Source organism: Sordaria macrospora, chromosome 4 (genome assembly GCF_033870435.1).
Source record: "Sordaria macrospora chromosome 4, complete sequence".
Taxonomy (NCBI): domain Eukaryota; kingdom Fungi; phylum Ascomycota; class Sordariomycetes; order Sordariales; family Sordariaceae; genus Sordaria; species Sordaria macrospora.
In genome coordinates this window covers 901,635-921,170 of record NC_089374.1, presented here as the reverse complement: position 1 = coordinate 921,170, position 19,536 = coordinate 901,635, and the positions used below count along the sequence as shown (strand labels likewise).

Genomic DNA, 19,536 nt, shown 5'->3' with positions numbered 1-19,536 from the left:
GCACTTATGATGTCCCCGTTCCGGATATTGAACCAGCATTTGTTCAACTGCACTATGTTGATTTAAGCCGTCAGGTTTTATTAACTCCTCAATAGTACTGTTTCACAATCACGTTCTTGGTGTCTAGACCATGTAGGCCTCATTTCTCACCGAACGATTTTCGCTTATTTTGACATTTCCTCGGTATATTCCGTACTGTTTAGCCCAATCGGGAAGGAAAAAGAAAGCCTGATTACGCATACTCCAGGGCTGAGCTTCGATAGGTTCCTCCACTTCATCACGTTTCTGCTGCCCTACAGCTGAACGAAGATCACACCGCTCCAGAACATTTCGTTGGTTGGGAGAGCGGGTCCTTCCGTTAGCAAAGGTACGTATCTTTGGATGTCCCGAGAGACCGGTCATTGGCTTCAATGCCGTCGTCGCATATAATGATCTGGTGATGCACTCGATGGTGTCCTCCGAAATGCTGCATTTCCATTTATGTCAGACTTGTGCAGCTCGGCTAGCTTAACCATCCCATTGGGTTCATTAACGAAGATGCTGTCTTCGTCCAGTAATGGCAATGCTAACCGACGGGAAAGGATCAAAAAGTCTTGCACTGAGTGCCGGAGGAGGAAACAAAAGGCGAGTTCTCAGTAATACTCCTGTTCTTGAAGCGATCGTGATGTTAACCCCAAAGAAAACAGTGTCAGCCACCGACATCGCCGGGCCAGCCATGCCCTAACTGCGCGAGAAGATGGCCAAGAGCCGAGTGCATATTCCCCCTAGAGCTGAGCGCATGTGCCAGTCTTGCTGCTCTAGGGCCGGGTGGCATAAAGGTCACGTCCGCTCAGGAGTTGGTGATGCGAGTCAAGCGGCAACCCGAAAAGCTTCATCATCCTAGCCAGTGGGCTGTCTATGTTGTGTCTGATTCTGACAGGAAACACAAAGCTGAGATGCAACGCCATCATGAATCCGGCAACGCGAGTCCGAAAAGCAGTTCTTCATCGGATTCTGGCGTGGCTGGAATGCATGGAGAATTAGTAACACACAGTCAGGGCTTCCACGACGAATACATGGGTGGGAGCAACTGCGCAGGAGCGTCACCCAAGAAAGTGGCGGCACTGGGAGGCGTACTGACGTCTATCACGAGTTGTCTGGGAGGTTCTCGTATTGACGACAGTCCAAGAAACATCGAACTGATGCATTACTGTAAGTACACTTTCCTTACCTCGAGCGGTCGGTCAACACGATGCTAACATGTCAAACTCACCATAGTCCTGGACTTTGTGGCTCCTAACTTGGTCTCAATCGAAGGAAACTACATGCCTCCCCTCTTTCGGGCGCAAATGCTCCCGTGGATGATGCAGTCACAGCTGTTTCCCAAAATCGGCATACTAATGGCTTCGGTTTTCCAAGCCTTTGAACGGGGCTATGATGCTGAAAGCCACCCGGAGCCGCTAGCTATCAAAGGCAAAGTGTTGGGAATGATCAACCGAACTATCGGGAGCGGAGTATATGAGTTGGAAGACGTGGTGAGGTCAATCATCAACTTGGCTGTTATTGAGGTGTGTTCAAACGTGCTCCTTGACTGAAACATGATAGCTATGATTGTGTTGCTAAAATGAGAAATAACCGAGTAGTGGCTTTGGGGTAAAGAGGAGGGCCTTTTGGCGCATTTGAGAGGGCTCAAATACCTCGCTCAGCCGGTAGACGGCCGACCAGGCTTAAATGACCCCATGTCTATTTCAGTCCTAATGCTGTAAGCTCGACTTTCTTCCATAGGTTCTTCCCATGCTACAAGTACCCAAAGTCACAGCAAGCTAATGGTAAACTGATTGTCAGGGTGGATCACGCTGTGGCCGTTACTTACGAACGTGACCTCCTCATACACGACCGCAATGGCCCTCAACCTGAACATGTGCCTGTCCCTAGCATACCGATTCCCTTCTTGTCGCCCCTACTGCCCGACCTTCGTATATCTTTCCTGCAGAGCACGGATGCTCTCGGCTTGACATTGACTGCGGCTGACATGTTGAGCCAAGTCCTCCGTCTGACGGCAATGATCATCGAACCATTCTTCGAACCGTATCCAGGATCGGAGCAGGTTGGCCCCGTTTCCAGCACCGACATAAGGGCCATAGCATTCCGTCTTCACGGGGCCTTGGCCTCGGCATCTCCTGAGCCTGATCTCGTCACGCAAACTATCCAGCTCTGTGCCCTGATACTGACCGCCTCCATCTCAACCATGCAACCCATCTCCGTCGTCAAGACCGAGGCTCAGTCGCAAACTCTGTACGAGAACATCCTCGCCGTTGGTACAAAAGGGTGGAAAGAGGTTCCTGGCATCTTCCTCTGGATCCTGTTGGTGGCTACGCCGCATCCCAAGACCCCGCCTCGAGAGGTGCTGGCAACGGGTGCCGTGACCAGATGGGAGCTCAAGAAGAAGTATCTGGTGCGCAAGATGTCGACGGCTTCGCAGGTTATCTCGCAGGAGCATTTTCCGTTGGGTATTGCATATATGAGGGGGTTCTGGGCGGTTCAGAGGTTTGTTGTTGAGCGAGGGAGGGAGGAGACAACTCGGGGAAGTGAGTGGAAAGGGAGTCGGAACAGGAGTGGGAACGGGAGTGAGAGTGAGAGTGAGGGAAGTATATAAACTGAGGGCGTCAAGGGATGAGAACGAAACATGTGGTGGTGGTGGTGGTGGTGGTGAGTGAGTGAGTGAATGTAGGAAACAATGGAAGGTGATGGCAAAGAAATCGGCTGCGGTGGGTGGGTGGGAATAACAATGCACACTTTTGTGCGAGCGCGTGTGCGATTGAAAGTTTCTTAAGGTAAAAATTGACCTGCCTGCCGGTCGGGTATTATACCACTCTTTCTTCTATCTATCTGGTATCAAGTAAAGTAAAATATATATATATATAGTCCACCTTCCTTTCTTCTCTCGCTCTTAACCTGCTAGATCCAAAAACTCCCTCAACATGAAACTCCTTTTTGGCTGAAACAAAGGGGGGAAAAAAAATTCAAAATCGTGAAATCATCTATCCATCCATCCATCCTCATTCCTCATCTTTCTCACACCATCAACTTAATGCGAATTCCTCCTATCCTTTTTACTGGTACTCCCAATACTCCCAATACTCCCACTCTCTGTTCCAAGCCCATGACGACGCTCATTCGAATGCGCCGAACTTGGTCTATGAGGATGATGTAAATGCAAATGCAACACATCCAACCCAGCCACAAACGCTGATTTCAACCCCGCTAGGATTGGACTCGGCGGCCTGTGGTTCCCACTCCCACTCCCACTCTCTGCTGCGCCAGGAGAACTAGCAGCTGATGATATCGTGGTTGTTGTGCCATATCTTTGTGTTGAGGCGGCGGTAGTGGTTGGAGTTGTTGGATGGGTTGACGAGTGGTAAAGGTTGTCGAAGTAAGAGGGGTTCCAGTGGTAAGCTTGTTGGCGAGGAGATGGAGGTGATAGAGGTGATAGAGATGATGATGGAGGGGGGATCTCGGGGTTCTGGTGGTGATGGATGCGCTCGAGACGCTCGAGGTCGGACATCATCATGTGGTAGTATTCTTCGTCTTCCATTGCTGGTGATGTGGTGATGTGGTGATGTGGTGTTGTTTGATGCTGTCAAGAGTTGTGAAGCTGGGATGGGGTGTTAGTGGTGCTGATCCTGATGGTTTTTTTGTTTTTTTTTGACTGGAGGGTTTGTTTGTTTGGGGGTGGGCTTGCATACATATGGTAGAATCTGGATTATGTTTGATTGCGCGTTGATATTTGTTGGGAAGTGTTTGTTTAAGTTGAATGGTGATTTGGTTGCTGGTTGTTGATTTGACACTATCGTGGGACCCGGCAACTTGAGTGTTGATTGTAGTGTTGTTGGTGGTTGGTTTGCGTCGTGATAGTAACTGATGGCGTTTAGTTATCACTGTACCGACGATGGTTTGTATGTAGTAGTAAACAATATTTGTTGTTGATGATAGAACAAGTAAGTATTCCAGAACAACGAAGGGAGGGATCAATCCCCTCAAATACATTTGTCACTTTCGTCTAAACATTGTCAATTCATGGCCACAGCCGCCCAAATGGCAGTCGGACGGGCGGTTACGGCCTTCGCGAACCCTTCGGTTAGCCCATACTTTACATGGGGCATGTGAATAATCCGGGGGAAAAGCGTAGTGTAGTAGTCAGATTGTCAGAAAAACAAGATCTGAACGGTTCTAACGATTCTTTTCAGATAACATCAGCAGTTTTTTTGGTTCGATCAGTCCGATCAAATCAACAAATTCTTCGCCCAGTCATATTACGGGCTAGATTGTGAACTTCGCTGTGTCCGCCGACACCCGAAAACACCGTTGCTAGGGGTGCTTGGGGTGCTCTTCTCCCCCGACTGAACCCGATACTGTGATGAACTTTGTTCGCCAAGAGGTACCAGGTAGCAATCACACCACCGTATGGCTCCCCTATGGCACGACCACGGCACTGCTGGGCGTTGAAAACGCACCACTTGGTGAGTGCCGGCACACCACTCGCTGTGTCGGTCATGTGCGCTTTTCATTGTTCTAGACCAGTTGCGACTGGAATCGAGATCCAACTGAATTGGGACGCCGCAGTCGCAACAGCAATTCTTTGCTGGTGGAAATATAGGTAACGGTTGAATTGCTTCACTTCGGGTCGGGAATATTGAGGGCGGTCGCGACCGGGCGAAGATGAACTTCAGTTCGTACCTAGGTTGTCTTTTTCGGCGTCAGGGGACATGAGCAATGCGATGTCCGAAGAAGACGGTAGTCGCTAAAATGTCCATGATAGGATGAGAGGAAACCACAAGGGTCGCAAAGGTCAATCGAGATTGGGAAATGGGAAAGAAGCAGGGAAAAGGATTCGCTGATGAGATGGAAGGTGAGAAGGTTGAGGAAAGCTAGGCAGGGGGGTTTGGTATGCTTAGTATCGATAAGGGCGACAGGTGCAGATCGGCCTTTCGGTCTGAAAGGGGGTTGCCCAAGCAATGCCAAGAGTTGATGATGACTTCCGTTTTCTAACCGCAAGCCAACAAACCGAGGAACAGACGGGACATGAGATGAACAAGGTCTAAGCGATAAGAGTTGCTATTGTCTGTTATGTTGTTAGTGAGATTCCCGCACGATCAGCCTGAAAGGATTCGCATTGCACTAACAGTGCAATGGTGTCAAGCTTATTTTCGGTCGGGCATAACTGTTAGTGCTTATCTTATCAAGTACTTACACAAGCTGCACTTTCCATCCGTGGGCATTGGCCAATTGAATGTCCAATTGATCTCAGAAGTACATCTTGCACAGCGACCGCTAGCAGCAAAGCAGACGATAAGCGGCTAAATTGAGCGTTATCTGTTACACTCCGTTAGCTTCCGAGTGTCTCTGTCATGATGCTTCAGAGACAAAACTGTACCTGCTGTGTAGGTTTTCGCAATGGGAATCTCATGACAGAATGTTCAATGGGAAAATCAAGAAGTCACAAGGAAGACTTTTAGGGCTGATGAGACCGTGATATGGTGCTTATATGGAAGGCGAATGAACTTGATGATGTCGACTGAACAGCTACTCGTTGAAAGATAGACAGGCATTCGTAATGTCAAAATATGACAATTGCAAAGAACTGAATGTCTTGGAAATCGAATGTAGCAAAGAACCTGAATGACACTGAAGTCATGGAGGCATTGGTATGTCACGTTGGTCAAGACGTACATGAAGGATGAGGGGGTTTGCTTTGTTCATGAACTGGAAGTTCATATAATAAAAACAAAAACAAGTTGGCAATGTCAAACTTCTTTTCACATAACAGGTCAACGCATAAGAGGAGGAAGCAATTTGACATAGGGAATTATTGAAGATTGCCTGTCACTACTATGCATGAGCGCCAATAACATATTCTATCATTACGTTACCATTGTGTCGATAAAAAGAAAGATGCAAAAAAAGAGAAAAAGTAATGCGCCAGCCGCGAATCGAACGCGGGGCCCATCGATGGCAACGATGGATTTTACCACTAAACCACTGGCGCTTATGATTGATATTAGGTTTGATGCATTAAATAAGCTTATGAGAGGCAATCTCCAGCGCTTCGTGTTGGTTACATGATATCCAGTGGTGCAGCTCGTTCAATTCAGCCCACTTCCGACGGCTTTCTCCAAACCTCCACTTCGCATCATCGCATTGCCTTCACCCATATTCCGTCCTGGTTCTTTGGACCACAGAACATGGGCTACTGCGCGCAAAGCCTGGAGGGCCCGATCTCAATTGCTAACAAACAGGCCCACACCCTCGAATGAAGCCATCGTGGCTTTTTGGCGTCGGACACACACCAATGCTCTGCGCCACACCACAAGCATGGGCCGACATCACATTACACAGAAATGAAGGCATATCCATCTAGGACATCACCAAACTTATCTCGCGATCTGGATCGTGATCTCGACGCCTCGCTCCGGCACCTCGCAAGTCAATTTGACTTCACCAGCCACGACACGTCAATGCCGGAAATGCAGCCGGCAGCACCGGCGCGATTGTGCCTGCAAGATCTCGCCCCCGGACGCCTCCTTTTCCCAGGACAGGCCAGGAAGAACTTGTCTCCCCGACCATCCACATCGTCGACATCGTCGAGCTGAGTCTTGGCCATCGAGCTAATTGGTGATCATGGCGTCTTGATTCCAAACTGGCGGAGAATCTTTGAAAGCTTGTTGTCTTGGCTACGTTCTTGGCTTTTGAGAAAAAGTCGGGACATACCGAAGCTAACGCAATTGTGTGGAAGTGGGATTGTCATGATTCGGTGGTGCGTAAAGCGTCGACACTTTGGTACGTACCCCCTCCTCAAATAACCCTATCTCTCAAGTACCCCCTTCTTAATTAACCTTGTCTTTCAAGTACCGCTTTTTTGATAGTTTAAGTTTATCTCGAGTAATATCCACGCTATAAAAAAGGTAACGCATTCACGCAATTCAGCTGGCTCAAATGGGGGCTTTTTGCTATATTTTGCTTTATATCGGGTTGCGGAGGGTGGAATGCGAGGGTCACAGGCTTCAAAATCGACTTCGGACCTTCGTCACTTGGAAAGTGGTGATAATTGCGGGTGGCAGGGGTAGTACGTACCAAAGTGTCGACGCTTTACGCAAACCCCATGATTCTCATGATCCTCCCACATCTTCCCCGAATCGACGGTGTTTTCTCCATCACGGAATATTTCCACCGCCCACCTGCTACTTGACTTGGCGAAGATCAGCTGCCTTGAAACCCGTCATCTCTTCAGCTCTACACTACAAGTCTGTTCATGACATTGCTCTCTGAGACAGCAATAACTTGGTTTTCACAACTGCCGTTGAGCCATTTCACCCTTTCATCTAAGGGGCAAAGATAACAGCACCTGCGATGCTTTCCTGAGAGAGAGACACGAGACGATCTGCATCTTGCCCAAAAATAAACGGTTGGGCAATTTAGGAAGTTGCCGTCATCTTTGGAGTTCCCCACTGATGCCTTCTCGGTTGCACACTGCGGAGAGATGAGAGAAGTAAAAACAGCAACGGTCTTTGTTGAATGACCATAGCAGGGCCTTGCCACTATTTATTCTGGTCATACCAAACGAGCTGGCGTGTTTCTCCGGCAACGACAAGCGAAAGAGGCTTCCAAAAAGTCGGTAGACTCAGGCCAACAGGTACACGGCGGTGACAACGGTGAGTTGTGGCTAGAGTGGCGTAACGGGAAGGGATCGACAACGCGGAGCCGTGTCGTTGGATCCGAGAGATCTGCTCCTGAACCGGGATCATGATGGACCCCCTGAGTGGACGATGTGGACGGAATTTACCATTGGATCAGAAATGCCGTTGATGTTTCTTCACTAGAAACAACCCCTGAACGGCACGTTCCGTCGTGCGTTTGCAACCCAAACATTGCAATCTCACAGCTTCATCTTGCATTGGCTATTACGCTGTACCTGATCGGCACAATATGGTACTGTTCTTGGTGTCGAAGGAAACGTGTTGGGAATGATGTCGATTGCATCATGGTTGGGCCAAACTTTATTGCGCAGGTGAACATCACTAACTGGAATATCAGAACACCACCATAATGGACTATTCCCTCTCCTTGATACTGTCAAGACATCTTCAACATATCAAGGACCCCTAAAAGAATTCCAGCGACCAATATCACCTTCGTCCACCGCTCTGTCTCAGACCCTGCCACGCCATAAGTGCACTTACATGGCACCTTTGGATGAAGCTGTGATGGAGTTTCTCCTAGCCTCACCTCAGGCTCCAGATTCGAGACCCTGCATCTGTATCTTACACCGTCAATCATTTGCGGAGTCCTTCCATCGTTGACAGGCCTTGGCATCAGGCTCATTGAGATCTGCGACACCAGTTGGCTGGTTCAAGCTTCGAAACCCTTGTTCCTCAAGTGCCGTGGGCCGTGGAGAATGCGTTCACCGTTTACGCCCCTCGCCCAAACTCACCGTCGCTGCCACTTACACCATGTTCAACTTGGTCAATCTAGCGAGAATTACCGAGAAAGGAGAGAAAGGAGAGACCGCCTATCATCATGACGCTAACGTTGATGGCGAACAACTCACACAGACAACATCGTGAACATGGGGGCGCGGTGAGGAGGTCAGAATCGACGACAAACTGGTATATAACAGGAACTCATCTTCCTCCATCAACCGCTTTCTTTTCTCTCATCATCACACACTCACTCACACACTCACTCACTCACTACTACAACTAATACTTAATAACCAGTCATTCTTTAATAACAACATCCAACTACTACTACCTTCTTTAGAACCATTTTCTACAACCTTTTTTAATCAACAACCACCAACAACAACCACCAAACCGCAAATATGAAGTTCTTCAGCGCCGCCCTCTCTGCTGCCGCCATCGGCTCCGCCATTGCCACCCCCATCCTCGGCTCTTCCTGCGGTGGCCACGGTGCCGCTCCCTCCGGCATCAACGGCCTTCCCAGCGGTATCGACTCCCCCCTCAACGGCGATGAGCTCCAGAGCGCTTCCCCCGTTCAGACCTTGACCTCCGCCACCACCCTCTACCAGACCTGGGCTACCACTGTCTCCGATTCCAAGACCCACTACTATGAGCCCGAGATCACCTACCCCACCGGTGTCCCCTCGGTCCCTTCCACCGGCCTTGACGCCGGCAAGATCGGCTCCGGCGCCACCTCCGGCAAGGCCCCCGCCGTCATCGTCAAGGAGGTCACCACCATCGTCCTCAACATTGACGTCCTCGTCAAGGCCGACTTGACCCGCATCACCGAGCTCGTCGACTGCGAGACCGGCATCGACGCCCACCTCCTGCTCGAGGCCCTCGTCAGCCTGTCCGGCCACCTCCACACCGTCGTCACCGGCGTCATCCCCTCGATCACCGCTCTCATCCGCCCCTCGGTCGGCCTCGTCGCCGCCGAGCTCCAGATCGTCCTTGACCTCGTCGCCGACATCGAGGCTCTCCTCATCCAGGTCGAGGGCTGCCTCAAGCACCTCGTCGCCACCGCCACCCACGACGTCCTCAAGGTCATCATCAAGGAGCTCAACCTCGTCGCCGGCCTCATCCTCCCCATCGCCACCCCCATTGTCAACTTTGCCCTCCGCGCCGTCGTCGGCCTCGACCTCCAGGCTCCCCACCTCGTTGCCCAGATCCACGCCCACGCTCAGGCTATCAACAAGTGCGCTGGCGGCCTCCACGTCTTCCTTGGCGCTGCCCTCAAGATCGCTCTCTAAATTTCTTCTTTAGCCTGCCCGGTTTGAGAATTAACAAGAGTGCGATGCTCAGATAACATACTAGGAGAGGAGGAGAAGGATGAGTGGAAGAGAAGGAGAAGCAGTGGAGTGGAGTGGAGTAGAGGATGGTATAGAAAGCAGTGGATAAAAACAGAGGAGGAAGAGGAAGAGGGATAGGAGAAGGAGTAGCAGTGAAGAGGGGAAGAGAAGGGGACGTCGCATAGCCAAGGGGGCTGGGGGATATAGATCGGAAGGAAGGGGGGTTCTTGCATATAGAAATCATCAGGGAAGGGGTCCTTTGCCTGTACATAGAGAGTAGTCAATATTGTCTTTAATTAGGAGCTAGCTGAACACAAAAGAACTTGGTTGTTTAAAAAAATATTCCCTTCCTCTTGCTTCGCCTTTGACTTTCGGTGATTTCAGTTTCCTTCCTTCTGGCTGATGAATTGGCTTCCTGGTACCTAACTACCTCTTAAGGTATCAGCAAAAAGAAACTCGAATCTGATTAACTCCATATTCCACATCCCTAATCTCATTGGATACCACAAGAGCCGACTTTTGATCTTGATCCTAATTCATCCACACCTTCCAAATCAGCGGGTACGTCTAGAGCATGTGTACCTCTGGTCGTCCAAGCAGTGTACCGGGACTCCAGGTTCACTTCAATCTTCCTCACTCAGGGTAGGTGCAGTGCAGTTGAGACTTCCTCGGTCGACTTCCTCCTTTTCGGGACTGGAGCTCGTATCCGGGTCCATGTCGTCGATATTATTACCACCAAGAAGGATGAAGAAGAAGAAGGGGCCCTCACGGATGATTCCCTCACCATCGTTGGCGGGGTTGTTCTGGTGGTGAGTTGGCTAGGTAGGTATGATCAGCAAGAGTTATGGTAGTACCTACGTATTCGTACGTCATTAGGTAGGAACAGCACTTGGAATAGATAGATAGATAGATAGATGTAGATGTCATACCGCAGTGTTGTCTGTGTTTGAGAAATGGCTCGGGCTACATGTACCAGGTTCCGGTTCCGGTTCCCACAGCTCTTCTTTCACCTTCATCTCGCCGTAGCAGAACGAGAGGCAGAAGTACCTACCTGTAGTTGTTACTAACAAACTTGCTTCTCCCGACGAAGCGAAGGTCTTTGGTTTTTTTTTTGGCTGCAATTGGTTTCGTTTGTTGGTGGCAGTGATCCACTTGTTGTTTGTAGGCTTCGTGGAAAGCATTCTATTTCGTTCAATGGTTATATCCTTTCTTCCGTTCTCATGATTTCTCCAAAATCTTGATACTGGCTTCGCGGAGGGGGGCGCAGGTCTTCGTTGGTCACCATGACTGTCTGGGGAGGAGTGACTGAACTGAGACGAAGTCTGTTTGATGATGAAGCGGCGTGATGTATTTTTTTTTTTTGGACGACGGCCGGGGTACTAGAACTAGGCCGAAGCAGACCTAGCTAGGTATGACTGAGTGCTGATGTAAGAATACCTGACGTTGGTTGTTTGGATTGTGGATGAGAATAGTGGTTTTCTGAGAGAGCGTGGAAGAGGAGGAAAAGGAAGAGGAGTGTATAAAGATGAGGGTCTTTTATAACCAGACGGAGGATGATCCATCACGAGATGCCTCTCGCCAGTATCTTTGAGTTTAGTTTATGTCGTTTGCGTGCGATCACATCGACTTCCTGCTTGTTTTCGTCCTGTATCCATATCTCGGAAATTCTTTCCCTTGCAGGATACTGCTCCTTTCTTTCGCCATGGTCCAGAGTGATTCCTCACTTCTCATCCTATCTTTTCCAAGTCGAAAGCCGTCATTCATCCGGAGGGGAAGCCGTGTAGGATGGAGGGCAAGCCGAGGGATATCGTTCCATGCAGGGTACTTCCAGAGCAGGATCACCAGCAGAAAGATAGCTTTTGTCTGGAAGATCTCTTGCACTTGGTTACCGGTCTTCCTCTACTCGACTATTATCAACCAGATAGAGCAAGTTTCATCCGGTAGGTATAGGGAGTCATCAAGATCCTCGACCGTTGATGTTCCACTATATTCCGTGGCACATGTCATTTCATATTTCCGTTTGTTTGGTGATTAGCCTTTGGACGGTACACACCTGAAACGATTGTCAATGCCTCTCTGTCGCTTCTCTCGAGATACTCATCCAACATAATGCTCTTCCGAGATTCACCAATGGATTCCCTTGCATTCGGCCTCTGCTGGATTATATGTGCCGCTGCAGTGGAAGTGTCGTATGTCGACAAAGGGATATGAACACTAGAACTAGGGCGGAACTTCATCAATAGGCAAGATGGCCGAGCGGTCTAAGGCGCCACGTTAAGGTTAACCCTTAATCTCCTCTCAGAGTTCCGTGGTCCGAAAGGGCGTGGGTTCGAATCCCACTCTTGTCATAACCTTTTGCATCCTTCCTCCATCTGGATCTGGAGAGGATGTCCGTCTTTTTTCCCTTTTTATTTAGGGCCGGGAGTCTGGATTGACCGACCGGGGGTGACCCGGACAACCATTCTTTTACAGGGACCCTAATCCCCGGTCTCCCGGCATTGGACTGGGGTACCATGGGCATCAGAATGGAGAATGGGGAAACGTCGAGTTTGTCAAGAGAAAACGTGCAGGATGGTGATGGGGCATGATGGCATTTTGGAGTCTCGCATCAGACGAGGGTTGGTTCCTGTTGTGGGAAAGTATGGCCATTCAAGAGCTCTGGTGCGGTTGTTCATTGGGTATCGAGTGGTGTACATGGTAATAAAACAATTCATCCTTCCTCTTTTCATCCTCTGTGTCTTTCATTTTTCAAGGCACGCTGGTCTTGATCTGGATGCCGTGCCACTGCTTGACCAGCTCGCCTAGGGCGGCGTTGACCAGACGTTGCTGCTTGAGCATGTTGAGGCCGCGGAACTTTTCGGAGCAGATGTCGACGCCATACATGGAGCCGCAGCCTCCCGAGATGTCTCGCACGACGAGGTTGGTGGGCGCAAACTCGCGGATCAAGATGTCCCAGACCTGGGCCTCTCCCTCGTCCAGGTCTGCTGGCTTTTCAAGACCAGCGCTGGCGGGTTGTTCCGAAGCGGCGGTAGAGTATGTCCTCGAGGCGAGGCGGGCCGGGGTCTGAAGGGCGCGCTGTTGAAGAAGAGCAGAGGTAGAGTAGGCGACAGGAGCAGCGAAGCGTGTGGACGACAGCGAGGAGAGAGCCCTGCTTGGCTGCTGGAAAGAGGCGAGTTTTTGGGAAGCCTCGGCGCGGAGGCCAGCTCTGCTAGCACGAAGGCAAGCTCTGCAAATCATGGTGAAGCGAGTGTTGAGTGAATGTGGTAGGCGAATAAACAGGGAGCAGTAGCTGGCAGCTTGAGTCTATGACGGTAGTGGTGAGTTAGTCCGAGTCTTCGCAGGCGACCAGGCGAGGTTAACTGGCAAACATACCTTGGGTGGGTAGAATTTCAAGTTTGATATTTGACAGTTGGAGCTGAATGGCGCGTTCGGACGGAGATACAATGTTGGGATGGGATGACGGAAGTGTCAACTGAAGTCACTGTGGTTAAGGTATGGTTCGTCTCGATCGTGAAGTTCATCATCCAAACGACGGCAACGTGCGGAGAGCTTCTTGCTCCCGGCTCGGTCATCAATCTTTTGGACCCTTTGATTGGCCAAGATCTCTTCAGAGCCGAACTATACCCCACTAATCCTGCCGGGCCGGCAAGCGCTCACTGCCGCCGGCAATTCCCCATCTGCAGGAACACTAAGTGATGGGAGCTCCATCAAGTCCTCGTCTCATTGCCCACACCGTCCATCATTTTGAGCCGACGCTACAGCCATCGACAGCTCATCCCGTCAAGGAAATCACCATACGCCAACTGAATGCTGATCAGTATCTTGGTTTCTTTTAAACTATCCTGCAATGGTTCTGTGTTGGTTTAAGGCCAATGGTCATGTCAAGCTCACCGCTTCGGTCAGCTTCGACTGTGGGTGAGTTGCCCAGACAGCCAGATCATATGGGATTTTCCACCATGTCTCATTTCTCTATAACATACATACCGTATGGTCCTTCATCGTTGAAGAAGAGCACCGGCACTGTATTATCGGCTCCCCGAGCTCCTCACGCATGTGCTATTCCACATTTAAGCCAGAGCACGTTGTTTCACCTTGTTGGACCACCACTCAACGGCCATCTTGAACGTCACTGCATACGCTTATCTCGGCTTCTGGAGTTTGTGGCGGCTGCATTCATGCCGTTCGGGCATTCTGTGTAGCGGCTTTGATATCGAATCCAAGCCCATTTCCGGGATTCTGCCGAGCTTGCTCAGTATGGCCTCTTTATTTTACGAGACAACATCTCAACATGTCTGGCGATGCCACATGACACAACGTGAAGCATCCGAACATCTCGCCTCTTGATGGTATCGTCTAATTTCCAACCTGCTGTCCAGCTGCCTTCTCGAGAACCACGACCCCATGAAATCAAGGAGTCCCAGGATAACGCATTCGCCTTCGCTGTCCGGTTTTAGCAGGTCCTCTGGCCTTTTATTGAAGCCCTTGACCTGCTCTTCCGGTCGTGATCCCGGGGGGTAGCTTCGTGGGTGGGTGTCATTGGCATCGGTCTCGTCCGCTGGAGGCCTTTCCAAGCATTCCGTCCACTGCAGAGACAGGGTGTCATTGTTCCTCTAGTGAGCCTAGTCAGTGGGATTCTGTGGCAGCGGGGCGACGCAGGAACACTCAAATTTCAATAGCAGCAGTTGATGGCATCGCAACTGCCTATTCGAGCCTGCCATTGCACCCTTTACCCCCTCCAGGTACCACCCAAGAACGTGGTGACTGTGCTTCTGGCCGAGGCTCTGCTTTGCTTTACATTGTACAAATTCCCCGATTCGCCTCCGACTCCTACTCTGCAAGAGGAAGCCATTCAAACCACACACATCTCGTCTAGAAGAGCAGGAAAAAGAAACTCGCCATGTATTTCTCTGCTGGCGCCGAAATCTTGAGGCAATGAACTGGAGCCACCACTTCAATCAGTGGCTCTGGACGACCAAACTGTGCAGTCAACCATCATCACTGTACTTTGGCGGATCGATCGTGCGAAAGGCAGCTGCCGTGGCGCTAAAGTTGCCGAGCTACCCACCAAGACTAGTAGGATCTAGCCAACTGATGACAAAAAGTCGCCGAAAACTACACTACAAAAGCCGTGAGGGAAAAAGTCTCGGCAAGGTCAAGCAATTACTAAAGACGTTAGGAAAGAGGAAGGTAAGAAAGCTTCGCATTGCCAAGTCCGTATCCGAGATCTTGGGTGTTTGTTGTTGTTGACATGGGACTTTCCAGCTTCTCTTTGGTGTTGTTGCCGTAACCCTGTCTGCAGGTCGTTACCAAAGTCTAATATACAACGCCCAGACATCGGATCATAGCAACTGACGGGAACATGGTCGGACTTGGACATGTCAAAAGACACAGGGCAACCTGCATTGCAGAAGGATCTTCGCAAACGAGATCATCCATCCCCATGCGAACACAGCAGCGTCCCATTGCCTAGTCTCATGCGCTCACTCATTGTGCTATTCCCATATTCAAGCCAAAGAGCCAAGACATGCCTCACTGGTACCGTTGCTCTGCAGTAGCATTTTTACGCCGCCGTCCCGTGTAAGAAGACAAGAAGGTCGAACAAAATTCGCCCTCCGGTAAATTAAAATTACGGATGTCCTCTTGGCCACCGCAGTCGGCCACTTTGGAGTTGTACCGACCATCGTCAAGAGGCCGACCTGCCTCGTCGAGAAAGGTGCCAGAAGCACGCCTTCATAGCGGGCGAACCCACCCCTTTCTCGACTTTACACCCGTCTTGCCCGGGCCGGTGCAGATGGTCCAATAAGCTTAATCAATTCTGCCCAGATAAGGCCCTGGTCGAATGCCTGGTTAAATTCGGCCGCCATTTGCTCGCCATGCCCTGGTCGACCTTCTGTCGTCCTTCCTGACCTGGCTTGCTTCCGGTAGCGCCCCCCGCATACTACCCCGGTCGCCTCTTTTGCTCCCCCTCTAAACTGGGCTCTGATCTCCGTGTACCGAACATCGTCAACGTGGATGGAGGCTACCATGCCATCCACTATGTGATACACAAAGTGCATATATACCATGGCGCCGCCTCGCCTTCCGCCTGCTCAAGACCTACGAGTGTAGCGCCGAGACGATCTTGCAGCCGTCAGTCTACTTCGCAGCTGCTTCGCTCTTCGACGGTGGTTTCCCCTCTTAATTCTTGACTTTCTTTCTCTGCCACAAGTGAGAAAGCCATCATTCATCATGGTTCGTCTTGGTTTGGCCACGACGCTCCTGGCTGCGGCGTCTTTCGCCCAAGCTGCCCACCACAAGGCTCCCAAGGTCGTCCCTGGTGCCTATATCGTCGAGTACGAGGATAGCCATGTAAGTTGGAGATGCCCTTAAGGAACGAGGAATGCCTTATACTAACTACTTGTGCTCGCTAGGCTGCTTCTATCCTTAACTCCATCAAGGGCGATGCCACCATCCGCAAGGATATTCGCCATGAGCTTTTCAAGGGTGCTTCCTTCCAGTTCAAGGACCTCGACAAGGCCGAGGACCTGGCCGGCAAGATTGCTGCCATGTCTGGTGTCAAGGCCATGTACCCTGTCCGCCGCTACTCCGTCCCCGAGCACACCGTCCACTATACTGGCAGCTCCGTCCAGGAGGTTGTCGCCAAGCGTGATACCGCCAAGGACACCTTCACTCCTCACTTGATGACCCAGGTCAACAAGTTCAGGGACTCCGGCATTACTGGCAAGGGCATCAAGGTCGCCGTTATCGACACTGGTATCGACTACCTTCATCCTGCCCTCGGCGGCTGCTTCGGTGCTGGCTGCTTGGTCTCCTACGGTGCCGATTTGGTTGGTGACGACTTCAACGGTTCCAACACTCCCGTCCCTGATCCCGACCCAATGGACTGCCAGGGTCACGGCACACATGTCTCTGGTATAGTGGCTAGTAAGACCAACAACCCCTACGGCATCATTGGTGCCGCTTCCGATGTGACCCTCGGTGCTTACCGTGTGTTCGGTTGCGATGGTGATGTCGGTAACGATATCCTCATCGAGGCTTACCTCAAGGCCTACGATGATGGCTCTGACATCATCACTGCCTCCATCGGTGGTGCCTCTGGTTGGCCCGAGGACTCCTGGGCTGCCGTCGTCAGCAGGATCGTCGAGAAGGGCGTTCCCTGCCTTGTCTCTGCTGGTAACAGTGGTGATGAGGGTATCTTCTACGCTTCCACTGCTGCCAACGGCAAGAGGGTCACTGCTGTCGGCTCTGTCGACAACATCATTGCCCCTGCTCTTCTCAGCGAGGGCACTTACTCCGTCGCCGGCAGCTCCGCTTCGGCTTTCGGCTTTACCGCTGGTACCCCCAGCGCCTGGGCCAATGTTAGCCTTCCTGTCTGGTCTGTCAACTTCGACACTACCGATGCCGCCAACGGCTGCGAGGCTTTCCCCGATAACACCCCTGACCTCTCCAAGTACATCACTCTCATCCGTCGTGGCAGCTGCACCTTCGTCCAGAAGGCTCAGAACGCTGCCGCCAAGGGAGCCAAGTACATCATCTTCTACAACAACGCCGCTGGTTCTACCAAGGTCGATATCAGCGCCGTCGCTGGCATCCAGGGCTCTGCTATGGTCACTTCTGAGACCGGCGCCGCTTGGATCAAGGCCCTTCAGGCTGGCTCCGAGGTCATTGTCAACATGGCTGACCCTGAGACCGCCCCCAAGAACCTCAGCAACTTCCCCAACCCCAATACCGCTGGCTTCCTCAGCACCTATACCTCGTGGGGCCCTACCTACGAGATTGATGTCAAGCCCCAGATCTCTGCTCCCGGCGGTATGATCCTTTCCACCTACCCCCGTGCTCTCGGCTCTTACGCTGTCCTTTCCGGTACCTCCATGGCCTGCCCTCTTGCTGCTGCCACCTGGGCCCTTGTCATGCAGAAGCGTGGCACCAAGGACCCCAGAGTCCTCGAGAACCTCTTCTCTGCCACTGCCCACCCTAACCTCTTCAACGATGGCACCACGACCTATCCCATGCTTGCCCCCGTCGCCCAGCAGGGTGCTGGTCTGATCCAGGCTTGGGATGCTGCCAACGCCAACGCCCTTCTCAGCATCTCCAGCATCTCCTTCAACGACACCGCGAACATCAAGCCCCTCCAGAGCTTCGAGGTTACCAACACTGGCAAGAAGGCCGTCACCTACCAGCTCGGCCACACCAGCGCTGCTACCGCCTACACTTTCGCAGACGCCAACACGATCGACCCCGCCGACTTCCCCAACGAGCTGGTCGCGAACAAGGCTACCCTCGTCATCACCCCCGCCAAGCTCACTCTTAACCCCGGCCAGAAGAAGACCGTCACCGTCCTCGCCATCCCTCCCAAGGGTCTCGATGCCAAGCGCCTCCCCGTCTACTCCGGCTACATCACCCTCAACGGCACCGACTCCACCGGCTACTCGCTCCCCTACCAGGGCGTCGTCGGCAGCATGAAGGCCGTCACCGTCCTCGACAAGCAGTACAGCTACCTCAGCCAGTCCAGCGACGCCGCGCTCGCGCCCGTCGCCGCCGGCACCGTCTTTACCCTCCCCCCCGCCGGCAAGGCCAACGAGACCCAGTACGCCAACACGGTCTACCCGACCGTCGTGCTCACCCTCGCCATGGGCTCCGCCGAGGTCCGCGCCGACGTCGTCAACGCCAAGGGCAAGACCATCGGCCAGGTCCTCACCTTCCCCGCGTACTGGAACCCCCGCGGCACCTTTGAGTGGAACTGGGACGGTGCTCTCTCCGATGGCTCCTACGCGCCCGCTGGCACTTACAAGATCACCCTCAGGGCGCTCAAGATCTATGGTAACAGCAGGAAGCCCCAGGACTGGGAGACGCAGACTACTGAGAGCTTCTCTATCAAGTATGCCAAGAAGAACAAGAGGGAGTTTACTGCTTAATTTGAGGCAGTAGTGCATATGATGATGATATCCCCATGGAAAAGGAGGGTAATTGTTGAATATTGAAATGATTGGATGCATATAATGAATGTGGAGAAGATGTTGACGAACGATATATATTTTTCTTGTATGTATGATGTTATGTAATACCTGCAAAAGGACATAATAATGAAGAAGGGCAGGCGCCTTTGGGCCCTGATACAAATGTTTTGGTTCTTGATGTTGATGTGTGATGGTTGCGGTTCTTTGACTTTCTCATGGTTGACTGGGTCTTCACCAGCTATTACAGTCTGCAGAGAGTGTGTTATAAACTCACTTTAACTAAACACTCCTCTCTTGACCGCTCGGTCAATCGATTGTGTTATTATCAATTACTCATATTGTTCAGCTACGAGCTGTCATCCGAAAAATGCTGCCATCCGAACGATGCTGTCATCCCATCCCCCCCTCCAAGCAGAATTAACAGACCCATAGAGGTATCCATGTCGAAAGGGACCTAATCTGCCGAAGCAATTGCGGGACGCCCCGCAAAATGCACAGATGCGGTGCGGCGGGTGCGGTGCGGGATGACCCACTGAGCGGACAGCGGACAGCGGACATGGCAGCAGGGCAGTATGGCATTTGATTGCTTCGCTTCACTTTATGTGATTCTGCGTTTCTCTCCTGAATGTCATCTCTTTTCTGAAGCGTGCTCGTGATCTTTCAGCTCTGCACCAATACGGCGCGGTGCGGGATGGAATCTGACAAGTGACAACAGCCCCCCCCTTCAGCCTCTTCGACAACTTGAAAACTTCATGATTTCGAGGCACTAATTTTTGGAAAAAAATAAAAAATGCG

The 19,536-nt window shown here is 51.5% G+C and overlaps 5 protein-coding genes and 2 non-coding genes across 7 annotated transcripts; 4 read left to right on the top strand and 3 right to left on the bottom strand.

The window, feature by feature from the left end:
* Positions 1 to 462: 462 nt before the first annotated feature.
* On the top strand, positions 463 to 2,635 carry SMAC4_06679 (uncharacterized protein; the record flags this gene model as incomplete). Its single annotated transcript, XM_066090494.1, has 5 exons — positions 463 to 624; positions 687 to 1,191; positions 1,258 to 1,547; positions 1,623 to 1,741; positions 1,825 to 2,635. The coding sequence occupies exons 1-5, from the start codon at positions 481 to 483 to the stop codon at positions 2,633 to 2,635; spliced, it is 1,869 nt and encodes a 622-aa protein (XP_065946744.1). The 5' UTR covers positions 463 to 480.
* A 202-nt stretch (positions 2,636 to 2,837) lies between these two features.
* On the bottom strand, positions 2,838 to 3,966 carry SMAC4_12849 (uncharacterized protein). The gene is made up of 2 exons (XM_066091107.1): positions 3,726 to 3,966; positions 2,838 to 3,634 (listed from the first exon to the last, which is right to left on the bottom strand). The coding sequence occupies exon 2, from the start codon at positions 3,572 to 3,574 to the stop codon at positions 3,068 to 3,070; it is 507 nt and encodes a 168-aa protein (XP_065946743.1). The 5' UTR covers positions 3,575 to 3,634; positions 3,726 to 3,966; the 3' UTR covers positions 2,838 to 3,067.
* Positions 3,967 to 5,954: 1,988 nt separating this feature from the next.
* Positions 5,955 to 6,025, bottom strand: SMAC4_13611. Its single transcript has one exon. It is a non-coding gene; the product is annotated as a tRNA-Gly (tRNA).
* A 2,671-nt stretch (positions 6,026 to 8,696) lies between these two features.
* SMAC4_06678 (uncharacterized protein) lies at positions 8,697 to 9,840 on the top strand. Its single transcript, XM_003347797.2, has 2 exons — positions 8,697 to 9,133; positions 9,173 to 9,840. Exons 1-2 carry the CDS (start codon positions 8,858 to 8,860, stop codon positions 9,743 to 9,745), a joined length of 849 nt encoding a protein of 282 aa, XP_003347845.1. The 5' UTR covers positions 8,697 to 8,857; the 3' UTR covers positions 9,746 to 9,840.
* A 2,186-nt stretch (positions 9,841 to 12,026) lies between these two features.
* Positions 12,027 to 12,132, top strand: SMAC4_13610. Its single transcript has 2 exons — positions 12,027 to 12,064; positions 12,091 to 12,132. It is a non-coding gene; the product is annotated as a tRNA-Leu (tRNA).
* A 304-nt stretch (positions 12,133 to 12,436) lies between these two features.
* On the bottom strand, positions 12,437 to 13,297 carry SMAC4_12850 (uncharacterized protein). The gene is made up of 2 exons (XM_066091108.1): positions 13,157 to 13,297; positions 12,437 to 13,087 (listed from the first exon to the last, which is right to left on the bottom strand). Exon 2 carries the CDS (start codon positions 13,019 to 13,021, stop codon positions 12,533 to 12,535), a length of 489 nt encoding a protein of 162 aa, XP_065946742.1. The 5' UTR covers positions 13,022 to 13,087; positions 13,157 to 13,297; the 3' UTR covers positions 12,437 to 12,532.
* Positions 13,298 to 15,886: 2,589 nt separating this feature from the next.
* SMAC4_06677 (uncharacterized protein) lies at positions 15,887 to 18,896 on the top strand. Its single transcript, XM_003347796.2, has 2 exons — positions 15,887 to 16,132; positions 16,195 to 18,896. Exons 1-2 carry the CDS (start codon positions 16,013 to 16,015, stop codon positions 18,697 to 18,699), a joined length of 2,625 nt encoding a protein of 874 aa, XP_003347844.1. The 5' UTR covers positions 15,887 to 16,012; the 3' UTR covers positions 18,700 to 18,896.
* Positions 18,897 to 19,536: the final 640 nt, after the last annotated feature.